Genomic DNA, 13,779 nt, shown 5'->3' with positions numbered 1-13,779 from the left:
ATTACTTAAAAAAAACTGAGCATTAAAAGGGTAAAGATTTTTACATCCATATAACTTTCTATATTGCTTTTTCAGTCTTTTAATTATTACTATAATTAAATACATAAATGTTATTTCACAATGACCAATAATTCTATTCTAATCAAATATTTTAAACCTTTTGACATCTTTGACAGATTTCCTCCAGATCAGAATTATAAATTAACTCTTTTTGGCCTAAAATTAACTTTAAAATTTTCCACATGGGACCCTAAGCAGCCTCAAAAAATATATCTCTCATCCTATAGAGATATTAAATAATTAAACTTATTTAGTAAATTATATGAAAGATACTATCAAATAATAAATACTACTAGATATTTCTTTTATATTTATAGTTATATTATTAATATAACTATAAATATTCTAAAAACCATATAAATTCCTAAAAGCATACATTGTCAGTCATTTTACTTATTATACTATTTTCTATAATCATATTTATATGAATATACTAATATAAATATTCTAAAAATTATGTAAAATTATAAAAGTCTAATAGTCCTGATATGACATAGTCATAATTCTAGTTATTATTTTTAAATACTACATACAACAAAAACTAAATTTCCTTGTCAATTAAAAACTTGCATCAAATTTTAACCATGACTATTTTAAATTTTTGCCATTCACAATTATTATACTAAATTCCTCTCTAAAAATATTTTCAGGACTGGGCGTGGTTGCTTACACCTGTGATCCTAGGCAGGAGGATCACTTGAGCCTTTGTGAGGCCAAGGCAGGAGGATCACTTGAGCCCAGGAGTTCGAGGCTGCAGTGAGCTATGATGATGACACTGTCCTCTAGCCTATGCAACAGAGCAAGACCCTGTCTCAAAAAACAAAACATTTTCAATCACCTCTAGTCCAAAATTACTTTTCATGAAAAAACCCTAATAAATATAAATACAAAAATAATAATTTAATAAACAAATATATATTCCAATTTTATTAAATAGTTATATTTTTCCAATCTGTAACTCACTTTAATACTATTAAATATATACTGCTATATATAATCTATAATATCCTAAAATAGTCCTATTATAATTTATATATTAAATATAAAAAAGACAATGTTAAAAAAAACCAAATAATACTAAATAAAAAATAAATACAATCCAAAGTTTTTCAATAAATAGACAAATATACATGCCAGGCCTAATACTCATTCTTTACAACTACTACTAAAGACTATTGATCTTCCTAAAAACGACCCTTCCTAGCTATAGAAGACAGCCAACATTAATCTTATAAATGCCACCAAATAATTTATTACCAAAAGAAAAAACTTATAAGGCAAAATAACAAGCACAAAAATCCATGTTTGTTCATTTTTACTTGCCAAAATCCTTTCACAAAGTCTCTGACTCTATGAAAACATTTAGCTCTCAAGAAAGATACTTTCAAGACAAAACAAAATAAGAAACATGCCCCCCCCTTCTCTCTTGCCTGAGTCACTACATTCCTTAAAAAATAAATGACCTGCTTTTGAGGGAATGAGGGAGAAGAAGTGCTTGAGGCCAGGAGTTTGGGATCAGCCTGGTCAACATTGTAAGACCCCATCTCTACAAATAATAAAAAATTAGCAGGGCATGGTGTCTCACACCTGTAGTCCCAGCTGCTCAGGAGGCTAAGGCAGAAGGATGGTTTGAACCCAGGAGTTCAAGGCTGCAGTGAACTATGGTGCACTCCAGCCTGGGTGACAGAGCTAGACCCAGTCTCTAAAAAAATTAAAATAAAAAATAAAAAAAATGACTCCAGTCCTTGCCTTTTCCTACACATAAGATAACGTATGACAGGGTGATTATGCTTCTATAAACTATAACGAGGTACAATCTTACACCCAAACTTAGGTATAATTTTATACATACTAAATCTTTACCTGTATATAAACTATGAACAAAAATACTACATCAAAACAGTCTGATAAAACCTCTCTAAAAGACTGTTCCCTTGTTGTAGCCCTCAGTCTGTAGTCCTCGATAAGACTTCTAAATAAAACTAACTTTAATTCTCTAAAAACTTAATTTAGACATTCCTAACTTGTCCTTATGTCCTTTTTCTCTCCTACATCCACAAAAATGACATTTTCTGGCCTCAGGATGGTAGGGCTAAGTTTGGCCACAGTATCTGGCAGGTAAGTTTCTGCAGCCATGGCTGCTGTCCAGATCCTCATCCTCAACCAGAAAAAACACAGGCTGTGAACAGGAGTTTGTGATGTGGTCAGACCCTCCTGGGAAGGTGGTCACAGAGCTGAGGAGATAGGGAAGGTTGCCACTAGAAGCTCCTGAGATTTTGTCACACAGTTAGGAAAACTGAGGCCCCCTAAGAGACTGGGATTTCACTCCAGGTCTTCTGAATCCTTTATGTAGTGTTCTCTCCAACCTTGCATTTTTTTTTTCTCTGACACAGAGTCTCATTCAGTTGCCCAGGCTAGAGTGCCGTGGCATTAGCCTAGCCTCACAGCAACCTCAAACTCCTCAGCTCAAGCGATCCTCCTGCCTCAGCCTCCCGAGTAGCTGGGACTACAGGCATGAGCCACCAATGTCCAGCTAATTTTTTCTATATATTTTTAGTTGTCCAATTAATTTCTTTCTATTTTTAGTAGCGATGGGGGGGAGGGTCCCACTCTTGCTCAGACTGGTCTTGAACTCCTAATCTTGAGCAATCCTCCGGCCTCGGCCCCCCAGAGTGCTAGCTAGGATTACAGGTGTGAGCCACTGCGCCTGGCTGAACTTTGCATTTTTAATAGCCTTCACTGTTCCCAGCCAGGGCAGCAATTCTGGCTATTTACCTGGTCCAACACTGATATGATTTTTACAATATGATCATTTGTACAAGTAGGTTCGGTTATTGATGATGCACAATAAGAGATCTCTCCTGTCAAAAGCAATTTGAAATGCCTCCAACCAAATTAGATTAGCAAAACCTGGAAGGCCGTCTGGAGTTGGGATTAGAGATGAGATCGGACCAGGTGTGCCTAAGAATAGGTGGTTATTTGCTGGCTGTGAGCTGGCGCATAACTTCCTCAGGTGGGAGAGTGTGTGTCCTTCATCTTATCCTGCATCATTCCAAGTGCTACGTGTGCCAACCCTAACAACCCTTGGGCCACCAGCGAGCTGAGCATGGGCCCATGAGGTCTGGATGTGAACCAGCTCCTCTTCTAACTCCCTGTCTGTGGGCAAGTTCCTTGCCTCTGCTGGGTCTCAGTTTTCCCATATGTAAAATGGGGGTGCCAGTTGCCCTCCTGCAGGGGTTGTTGTCGTGCTCCAGAAAACATGACTTGCCTCCCTTTCCCTGACTTCCCCTTAGCAAGTTCATGGAGTGCAAAGGATTCATCAGGCAACAGCCATTTCTGACCATAAAGGAATTTCTGATCGTCAGGAATTTCTAGGCCCTGGGCTAGGGGCAGCCTTGTGCTGTTGATGGACATCTTCCTCAGAAGGGGGAGGGTTTGAGGAAGCTTCAGGGTGGACAACCCTTCTGAGAATGGCTCTCTCCTAGGGACCCCAGAGGCCTAAGGAGGTGGGGGGTATAGAGGGACTCGGGGCTGAAACAGGAAGAAGAATAAAGCTCCTTTTGCTGCTACCTCCATGGCCGTCAGCACCCATCCTGGGCCCCACAGGGACGGTGGTGCTCACACAGTCCCCAGGTGAGCACATGAAAATCAGCCCTCTGTCCTCAGTGTCCTCATTGCTTCATGCTGGCCCACCCTGCCTGCCAGTTCAGATGCCACCTCCAGAAATTCCCAAACATCTTCAGCTGTCTTGGTCAAGGATCAATAATTGCAAGGAACATGGGTCCACTAGAGCTAAGTCAATTGATAGCAATGACAACATGCATATTTACCAGGTACTTACCATGTGCCAGGCACAGTTCTAAGCAGTAGGCATGTACTGATTCATTTAATCCTCACATCCACGCTATAAATTGGTCACTATTATCTACATTTTACATATGAGGAAATCAGGCAGAGAGAGGTTAAGTAACTAATCCAATATCACACTATTAGCAACTTAAATTCACGTGAGAACAAAAAGGAAATTAAACATGACCAGAGGATGAAGACTGACAGTCAGGGTCTTGGTCTCCTCTGTCCATTTCTGCTTTTCTCTCTGCCTCCTTTGTTCTCCTGCTAGTGTTTGGCTCAGCACAGCCACCCAGCCCCCAGTCCACGGGGCCGTGCATTTCAGGTGCCCACTGTTTCCTAACCAACTTGTTCCTGACTCATGGAACAGACGTCTAGCAACTGGTTCTTCAAGGGGAAAGCAAGCCCTGGTTCATAGCATTTGCCAGTTTCCGTGGTGTAAATCACGCCATGGCTGATTTCGAGCTACTAGTACTCACTGAATGCATAGTTGGGACGGGGTGTGCACAATTTGCTCAAATGAACCAGGATGGCCATTACACACACTGGCTGCATCCATGGATCAAGTCACCAAGTCAGGTGTCCACTGCTGGCCAATCAGCACAGCCAATCAGCTGTGGCTGCAATGGAGTCATGTGGCACAGATATGGCTGCCACCACCCATCCCTTCATGGCACAGCAGGCTATGGGAGGTCAATTTCAGAGAGAGATGAGGCCGGTGAGATTACTGAAAACATACTGGTTCTTGGCTACCCCACATCCACTTCTCCTTCTGATGGTAACAGAGTCTGGTTTCCTCTTGGGATGGGCGTTTCACCCTCTGCTCCAGGCTTAGGGCATGGACTCTAGGCCCAAGCCAAACAAGCACATAGCGCAACCGGTCAGAACCAGGAGGACCCAACTAGACTTTCCCTGGGTGTTATGATTTGAACGTGTGCCCCAAAAGCATGTGTTGGAAACTTACTCTCCAATGCAACAGTGTTGGTAGATGGTGCTCAATGGGAGGCGTTTAGGTCGTGAGGGCTCCACCTGCATGAATGGATTAATGCTGATTATAAAGGGGCTGGAGGCTGAGCGTTCCACCTCTCTCACTCTAACCCTCTCTTGCCCTTCTGCCTTCCACCATGGGATGATGCAGCATGGAGGCCCTCAGCAGATACTGGTGCCATGCTTGGATTTCCGGCCTCCAGAACTGTCAAATACATTGCTGTTCATTATAAATTACCCAATCTGTGGTATAACCCAGTCCATAAAACAGACTGAGACACTGGGGCTTCTGGCAGAGAGACAGGCTTGATTTCTGGGAACCTGGGGCTAGAGCTGCTGACCCCACAGGAGCCTGAGGTTGCAGCTGACTCAGCAGAGCCAGAAGGAGCCGGAGACACGTCCTGTGGGCCCTGAGGTTGGCCTGACCACCATCCTGTGACGTGAGTCAATAAATTCCCGTTTGAACTTTCTATCATTCACAGCCAAGTCTTGACACACAGGACTGTGAGGACTCAGAGGAACAAGTTCCGGATGATGAGTTCCACACTGACTCGCAGCTGAGTCATTTCTGTCTCCCTCACAATGTCTCCATAGGGCCAGCCCTGAGAAACTTTGGGGGAATTCCTGCATTTCCCTCCTAGGCAATCAAAACACTGACCTGGGGTGGGGGGGAGGATGTAAGTGAGGGGGAGTCTTGACCCCTCCCCTATCACTAGAATAGCTTCCATAAAACAGGCACTTACCATAGACCCCCAGAGAGGGTGGGGTGCCCCTCAGGGAACAGGGAAGTGAGACTCATGGTGGACCCAATACATCCAAAAAGGCTCCAGAACTAGACAATTTGTGGTAAATGTATGTCCCCACCGCTTAATTACACCATGATCCTTAGCACAAAGCCTCAGTCAGTTTGCTACTCACTTGCTAGGAGAGTGGTGAGGCAACCAACACGAAACACTCAATGCCCCACCTAGAGGCCCACAGTAGGGAACCGTTTCCTTCCTTCCCCAATCTGGGGGCGGGGGCGGGGAGAGGAGCAGTGGAAAGGTGCCCCCCAGCCCCACCCTCGCACAGAGCACGCCACACACTGCCGCCACCCGGGTGCAGGTACAGTTTATTCTTCACAACAGAGAAATACAAAGAGCAGAGGGTTTGTAATTCCTTTGTTTCTTGCCCCCTTTAGTGTTCTCCCCCCACATTTGATTATTTTGCTCCCCACCCCCTTTTTAAATAGAATGCAAACTTCTTTCCTGAAGTGTCTGAGGGGCACCTGCCCTCACCTCCCTGCCACCAAGATGCAGACTGAGAAGCCAACAGACTGTTTTCTCTTTTTTAATAAGGTAACTAGTTCTAAATATGGTGGCCTGGAGGTCCCATAGAAAAAAGCAAAGGGGTGTTAACAGTATGTATAACAGCGTATTTACAGGGTAGTAACATGCGGACAAAAAGCTACAATACTGAGTTTATCAGACGACGCAAGTCAAACAAAGGGGTGGGGGTGGGGCCAGAGAACCCCATGGGAAAAGAAACCCCAGGAAACGTTAAACTGGTAAATCAATGGCGAGTTAAGGCTTAAAAAGTGTATAAAAATAACACAGTTAATATTCAAAACGGAACTCCAGATACAGAATATATAGATGAGTTTCTGTCTAGTTTTCTTTTTTTCCCGGGGGGACGTGGGGGGCTTCTCCGGGCTCTGTACATGGTTCCTATATACACGGACACGCATGGCTTTCAGATTGGGGTGTGCCGTGGGGGCTGGGGACAGGGTCTGCTCCTGGGACCCGCCTCCCCGAGGATCCCTTCCCTGCTGAGGGGCCTAGGGCCTGGGTTGGGGATTCCCCCTCCATGGCAGGGAAGACAAATGACCCCTCCCTGGGCACTGCCCCCATCTGGAGGAAATTCTGGAGGGGGGTCCCAGGCCCAGGCCCACTCCCTCCCCATCCCCCTGCCCACAGTCTGGGATGGCGGGAGAGGTAGCCTATAGGTTTCCTGGCCAGCACCGAGGTAGACTGGGGTGGTCTTCAGGGCAGCGAGGGAGGGCCAGGTCTTACCCAGCCCGCCCCCACCCCACGTCCCTGGGCCCGCCACCCAGCCCATCACTGCACCCTTTGGTCCTGCGGATCTCGGGGCCCCTCTCTCGTCGCCGCCTCCGGAAGCCTGGGCAGCCCCGGCGGCTGCCGCATCCCTCTGCTGGGCGACGCCCGGGGCACAGCTCGAGAGGGCCGAGCGGGGCACCCGGGGGCGAGGGGCGCACTCCAACGACCCCCTGCCCCCCTCACCTCGTGGTCCCCTTTGCAGTCCAGAAACGCAGGCCCGAGCCTTCCCTCAAGACCTGAGGCCACGGCAAGAGAAGGTCCCACGCTGCCCTGTGGTTCTCTGCGTCCATCTGTCCGATTCTTTTAATTTCTCGGTCTTAGCAGCACCAACTTCCTGGCCAATAAATATCTTTTTTGTTATTTCCAAAACAAACTTAAAAAAAAAAAACAACAAAAAAAAAAAACAGTGAAGCAAGTGAAGGGTGGGGAACAAAAAGAAAACCCAACAGAGAGGTTCAAAGTGCTCTGAGATCGTCTTTGGATGCTACCAAAACAGTCCAGAATCTTGCAGTTGGCCTGGCCGCCCCGGAGCTGGACCAGGCAGGGCTTCTGCGGACCAAGCGTTCTGGAAGGTTGGGAAGGTCGTGAGGAGCTCGGCGGTTCCAGGAGGGCCCCTGGAGGGAGTCAGGGCCGGTGCTGCCTGGGTCTGTCTGCCAGTGGGCCGGGCGGGGCGGCGCCTCCCGTGGGCTCAGATGAGAGAGATTCGCACCGGGATGCCGGGGGACTCCGTCCTCTGGGGCGAGTGATGGCTCACCAGGTGCTCCACCACCGTGTGTTTGGACATGTGCTTCATCAGGTAGGTCTCCTGCGGGCGGGGGCGAGATCAGAACATGGAACCGCTGGTAAGGGAGGCAGGGGAGGCCGCGGTTCCCACAGGCGGCCACTAGAGGGCTCCTTGGTCAGTGCGCCAGCTGGTGGTGGGTGGCCACGGCTTTGGGGGTCAGATGGGCACCCGGCATTGTTCCAGCGATACTGCCAGGGGTGAGTGCTGGCCCTTGCCAGAGTACAAGCCCAGAGGGCTGTGTGGGGAGCCAGCAAGCACAGCTCACCCCTCAGCAGCGCCACCTGTGGCTGCCCAGGGCCGGGCCCCCAGCCCTCTACCAGCTGGCGTGACAGGGTGCACCAGCTGCCCCTCAGCCCTGCCTGTGCGTCTACACCACGCCCACCTCTGCCTGGCGACTCCAGCAAGAGCAAGGCAGCAGGCCTGGGTTTGAGCCTAGTTCTGCCGTTTCTTAGCAGCGGGAAATTGGACAAGTCAGCTTGTCTCTCCAAGCCTCAGTTTCCTCCTCTGTAAGCAGGGATGGGGGAGGAACAACCTCAAAGGCTGCGATGGTGACACAGATATAGCCCTTAGCATGCAGCAAGGGTTGAGGGGACCACGCCTTCCCCAGTCTGGCCTCTGTACCACCCCCCATTCCATCCTCCCGGGGGCAGAACCCAGCCCTAAGCCCCCCACTGGCTCTGCCGGCTGTGATCTGAGGCACCAGGGCTGGGTGGGCAAGGTGGCCCAGGGCTCATTGCAGGCCCAGAGGCCCTCACACTAAGCCACATCCTTCCAACGGCCTTTGCCAGGAACAGAGGCGGTACTCCCGGCCCCAACTGCCACTTCTTGGCCTCAGACCCCAACATGCTCAGAAGCCAGCAGAGGAAGTCCCTAAATGTGGTGGCAACGTGCTGTTAAACAATACCAGAGGGAAGAAGTCAGCAAATCCCAATCTAGGAAACGATTCTACAGTGAATAAAGAGCAAAAGGAAGAAAAGGAGAGGAGGGGCCCTCAAGATGAAAAGGTATACTGACCCAGGACAATGTAGGAACCTTATTTGGATCTTGATTAGAAATTAATATTGTAAATATACAAAACCATGGCATTCATGAGACAAATGAAAATGTCAGTGCTGAATGGGTGTTTGATGATGATAAGGACTTCAGTTAATTACTTTTAGATATTCTAAAGGTATTGTGCAGATGCTCAAAAGGAGTCTTTATCTTTAGAAACACAAACTGAAATCTGTACAAATAAAATGATATGATGTCAGGGTTTCACTTGGAAAAACAGGGATATGGATGACGCAGGAGTGGCTGGTGGTGTAGGGGCCACGGAGAACTTGAGTCTTGGAGAGAAGCAGGGACAGACTGGAGATCAGTCAGCCCAGTGGGGTCTCCCCCACCTGCTTGGGGCCCTCGTCCCTACAGGTTCTGTCCTCAGCCTCTCCAACCTCTTCTGCCCCCTGAACTCCAGAGAAGAATAAATGTCACAGGCTCAGCACTTAGCAAGCAGCAGCACTGGTGGCACCCGACAAGTGCTGCTGACCACCCTGCCTACAATCCATGCGCTGCCTCTGGCCAGTGACCTCTCAAAATCACCCTCCCCGCCAGGTACAGTGGCGAGTGCTTGTAGCCCCGGCTACTCTGGAGGTTGCAGTGGGAGGATCACTTGAGTCCAGGAGTTTGCATCCAGCCTGGGCAACATAGCGAGATCCCATCTCTAAAACAAAAACCAAAGGTCCCCTCCCAATGGCTTCCCATTTCACCTGGAAAAGTATCCAAACTCTCAAACAGGGCCCCCAAGGGCCCACAGGACCTAATTTTCCTTCAGTTCTTGTAACACACCAAGTTTGTTCCACCTCAATGTGTTTGTACTCACTGTTCCCTGCATGGAAGGTTCTTTCCCCTCTTTCCCCCCAACCCCATCTAACCATCCTTCAAGGCTTCGGCTGCATGGTCCTTCCCCAAGTGGCCTCTCTGGACCCACCCCCTCCCCAACTCCTCTGTCCTCCCTGCTGCAGCCTTTCAAAGCGTGCTCCTCCTTCAGAGCAGTGCTTCTCAGTTGAGGCAATTTTGCCCCCTAGGGACATCTAGCAAAGTCTGGAGACATTTTTGGTTGTTGCAATGGGGAGGGGGTTGCTACTGGCATCTCACGGATGCTGCTTAACATCCTCCCCGGCACGGGAGAGTGCCCTGCGACAAAAAGTAATTGCACCCAAACGCTGATACGGACTAGGGTTGGGAACTCTGCTTCAAAGCAATTACCACAATTTCCATTAATGTTTATTGTGTGGTCACTTGTTTCATACCTGTCTCTAACAGTAGTCTCTAACCTCCCTGGGGGCAAAAAATATGTCTGTCTGGTTCATCCTGATTCCCGAGAGCTGGGCGCAAGCGTTTAGCACACACCGAGCTCAGGCTAGTTAGCCACTGCTCCACCAGCCAACAGCCCTATGAGTTAATCCATCTTACAGATGAGGAAATCGAGGCTCAGTGACCTTTATGTTGGGAATAGGAGTTCTGTCAACTGGAATATTTGATTAGCCGGAAGAACACACACAGTGACTCACCTGGATGCCAAAAGGCCCTTGTTTGGGGAAATCCCCACCCAGGGACAAGGGGCTGGATGCTATTTCTAGTGCAGTTCAGGCCTTTCCAGAAACAAGGGTGGCTCTGGGCCAAGTCACTGTGCCACCGTGTGGCCACAATGGGGGCTGCAGCTTCCCCAGGAGCAGGAAGGCCTTTCTCTCTCCCTCGCTGTTGGTGGAAGGCCCCCCACCCCTGCCTTGAGTATCCCAGGGCCGGGGAACCCAGGCTACAGTCAGGCAGGAGGCTGGGGGCTGCGCCAGGGGCAGCCGGAAACAGAAGTGGGAAGCAGAGGCCCTGGCTCTGAGATTCCCTGTGATCTTAGAGAATCACTTCCCCTGTCTAGGCCTCAGTTTCTCTGTCTGGAAAATGGGAAGAGTCAGTACAGATCTGAGGAGGAGGCCGCATGAGGCCCAGGAAGAGGAAGCAGCTCTCTGGGCCGCAGGCGCAGGCGGCTGGCACTCGCTGGCACTCACCGAGGTGTAGGCCCGCCCACACATGCTGCAGCAGTAAGCCTTGGCGTGCTTGATGGCGTGGGCTGAGAGGTGGATCTGCAGGGAGGCGGAGTCGGAGTAGGCCCGGTAGCAGTTGGGACACTTGTAGGGCTTGTCCTTGTTGTGCTGGCGCTGGTGAGACTGCAGGGAGCACAGCAGGGTCACACATGGGCAGGGCGCCCCAGCCCCAGCCCCTTGTTATGCTCCCTGGGAGGGGGCAGCCGTGCACCGGGTGGGCGGGAGGCAGCACTCACCTGGAGGTTGGAGAGCTGAGTGAAAGCCTTTTCGCAGCCAGGATGTGGGCACTTGTAGGGTCTGTCGCCTGTGTGGATTCTGCAACGGGCAGCCCGGTGAGGGAAAGTCCCTGACACATACCCCAGACACTCCAGTCCCCCGGCCCTTGGCTGGCCTGGGACAGACCTCTGGCCCCCAAGCTTCCGGGTCCCCAGTCCACCCACTCTCCCTAGTGGCCAATGGTGAGCCCCAGGCAAGAGCTGGGGACTTCAAAGGCCACCATCTCCCCCTTCCTCCTTTGGCCTCCACTGCTAGTCTGACCAGAGCCTCCCCACGCCCCAGAGGTCCCCACTGCCCCTCACCCACCACCAGCGCCCACTCAGAGACCCAGTCTAGGCCTCCAGCTCGTAGGGGCCTGCTTTGATTGCATTCTTCTAAAAACTCCACCCTGCAGGCCACCCATTGGAAAGAACATAAATTCACACCTTTGTAGGGACTTTCCCTGGCTGCCCCACTTCCTTCCCGAAGAAGGAGACATCTCCCTCTCATTGGCCCAGTCCCCTGTCCATGAGTAACTGAGATTATGCAGGACAGCGTTACCCTGAAGCTCAGCTCCCTTGTGTCCTTCCTGGGAACCCTTCTGTCCCCCCATTCCTGAGTTCTCATCCTGGCTCTACAATTTATTACTACTTACTTGGGCAAATCACTGATCCTCTCAGTTTCCTCATCTGCAAAATGGGTATAAAAATATGCTCCCTACCTCACTGGACTTTGTGAAGATTACATCAGATAACACATGTAGGGGGCTTAGCCTAGAGTTGGCACAAAGTCAGCACTCAGTAAACGTTTGCCAGTGTTACTATTATTCATCCATTCGACATTTACCACAACGGGCACCCATGTGCCAGGCACCATGCTAGCTACCTGGAATGCACCAGTGAACAAAACAGACAAAAACCACTGCCCGGTGGAAACACACAAGCATGAAATAAGTAAATAAAGCACACGCAGAAGGTGACAAACGCCACGAGGAAAGCAGAACAAGGTGAGGGGGACTGTGAGTGCCAGGGGAGGGAGGGGTGCAGTTTTCAAAAGGGTGGCCAGGGGAGCCTCATGAAGAAGGTGACACTGGGCAACAGTGCTTGTCCAGCAGCCCAGGTGAGGACGCAGTGGCCTGAGAGATGAGGTCTGCACATGGCTCTGCAGCTCAGAGCCTGGCGCCCATGGACAGCAGCCTTCACTGCTGTCCGCACTCCAGCCCCTGCCCTGTCCCCCGGGCTTGCCTTGAATCACCTGCTCTGGCAAATCCCCTGTGCCAAGCAGGTGGGCAGTGACCTTCGGGCTGGGCCCGCACCTCTTTGCTTAATGTGCTAAGGAACATTAAGTGGAGGCAAAATCCAGATCCGGCCACATGGTATCTGTCCCTCCACCAAGGCCCTGGCCCATCTCACCCACTGGGTTTGCTCTGCCCATCAGCTAGGCTGAGCCAGTTCTGAGAACCTGGATTCTACCTGTACATTGTGGGTGCCACATGTTTGGGGACATTATCTCAGGCTACTGCACTCTGCCTCTATATTGACCCCTCAAGGGTCATGTGGACCAACTCCAGCTGGTGCCAGCATCCCCTCCACTGCATCCGTCCTCACTCCTCTCCAGGATGGCAGAGGGGTCTAAGGGTCCCTGGGACACATGATGACTTTGTTTTAAACTCCACAACTGGCTGGCCATGGTACCTCACACCTGTAATCCCAGCACCTGGGGAGGCCAAGGCAGGAGGATCACTTGAGGCCAGGAGTTCATGACCAGCACAGGCAACATAGTGAGACCCCATCTTTAAAAAAAAACATTTAGCCAGGGGTGGTGGTGCGTGCCACTTGGGAGGCTGAGGCAGGAGGATCGCTTGAGCCTGGCAGTTTGAGGTTGCAGTGAGTTATGATTGTGCCACTGTACTCCAGCCTAGGCAACAGAGCAAGACCTTGTCTCTAAAAAAAAAAAAAAAACAAAATAAAACCAAAAAGCACCCACAACACCCACCTCTTGGGTCCTCTGCTCAAGACACTCCTCGCCCCTGCCTGGAAGCCAAGCCCCACTGGCCTTACTGACTCCTCTGGCACTCTGAGCTCCTTCCTACCTCCAATCCTTTGTCCAGGCTGTTCCCTCCACCAGCCACACTTGTCTCTCAGCTAATACCTGACTAAAACTCACATTGCTGTTCTCAGTATAAAAGCCCCCTCATCAGGACAGCCTTCCCTGATCCCCCAGGCTAGGTTGGGCCCCCTGCAGCCCAGCCCCCAAGCACCAAAGACACCCCCTTCCCAGAGGTCTGGGCACAGGTACTCATTTTGTGAATGTCTGGTCACTTTTTCTTGGCTGCCTCATCGAGAGCAAGAACTCCCTCGGGCTCATTCACCACCCTCGCCCCAGTCAGTACCTGGCACAGGCTTGGCACAGAGGGGAGCCCCTGCATAGCTGTGGATTGAGTGAAGGAAAGTGAGTTCTTTCTCTCTGAAGTCAGTCACTGACAACAGAAAGATGCTCCACATAATCAAAAACTTCCATGCCTGAGGTGTATTTTGTGAGTGTTTGTTGACTGACTGACAGACAGTCCCCAGGCACTTCAGGTCCTTCCTCAGAGACACAGCCAAGCCCTCTCGACCAACAAGCTGCCCCTCCGGCCTCCTCCAATCCAAGTGCAACAACTGCCCAG

The 13,779-nt window shown here is 50.2% G+C and overlaps 2 protein-coding genes and 1 long non-coding RNA gene across 5 annotated transcripts in view; 1 reads left to right on the top strand and 2 right to left on the bottom strand.

Annotated features, from left to right (window-relative positions):
* Positions 1-5,574: 5,574 nt before the first annotated feature.
* Positions 5,575-7,281, top strand: LOC142863119 (uncharacterized). The gene is made up of 3 exons (XR_012914019.1): positions 5,575-6,000; positions 6,128-6,233; positions 7,195-7,281. It is a non-coding gene; the product is annotated as an uncharacterized LOC142863119 (long non-coding RNA).
* Positions 5,991-6,993, bottom strand: LOC105871786 (uncharacterized). The gene is given in 2 exon segments (XM_075996323.1): positions 5,991-6,642; positions 6,645-6,993. Coding segments are annotated over 2 exon segments (618 nt in total). The 3' UTR covers positions 5,991-6,373.
* Positions 5,991-13,779, bottom strand: part of ZNF362 (zinc finger protein 362) — a 39,167-nt gene continuing 31,378 nt past the window's right edge. For 2 of the 3 annotated variants that reach the window (XM_075996315.1, XM_012765347.3), the window contains exons 6-8: positions 11,093-11,171; positions 10,821-10,979; positions 7,659-7,797 (exon numbers count right to left, since the gene is read on the bottom strand). In XM_075996315.1, coding sequence (XP_075852430.1) covers positions 7,681-7,797; positions 10,821-10,979; positions 11,093-11,171 — 355 coding nt within the window. In that variant the 3' untranslated portion in view covers positions 7,659-7,680. Of the gene's footprint in view, positions 7,798-10,820; positions 10,980-11,092; positions 11,172-13,779 lie in introns of all 3 variants that reach the window. The other variant, XM_012765349.3, reaches the window with a different exon arrangement.

The sequence above is a fragment of the Microcebus murinus genome, chromosome 2, assembly GCF_040939455.1.
Source record: "Microcebus murinus isolate Inina chromosome 2, M.murinus_Inina_mat1.0, whole genome shotgun sequence".
NCBI lineage: Eukaryota > Metazoa > Chordata > Mammalia > Primates > Cheirogaleidae > Microcebus > Microcebus murinus.
Note: the sequence above shows the minus strand (reverse complement) of the source record. Positions and strands in the feature narration are given on the sequence as shown.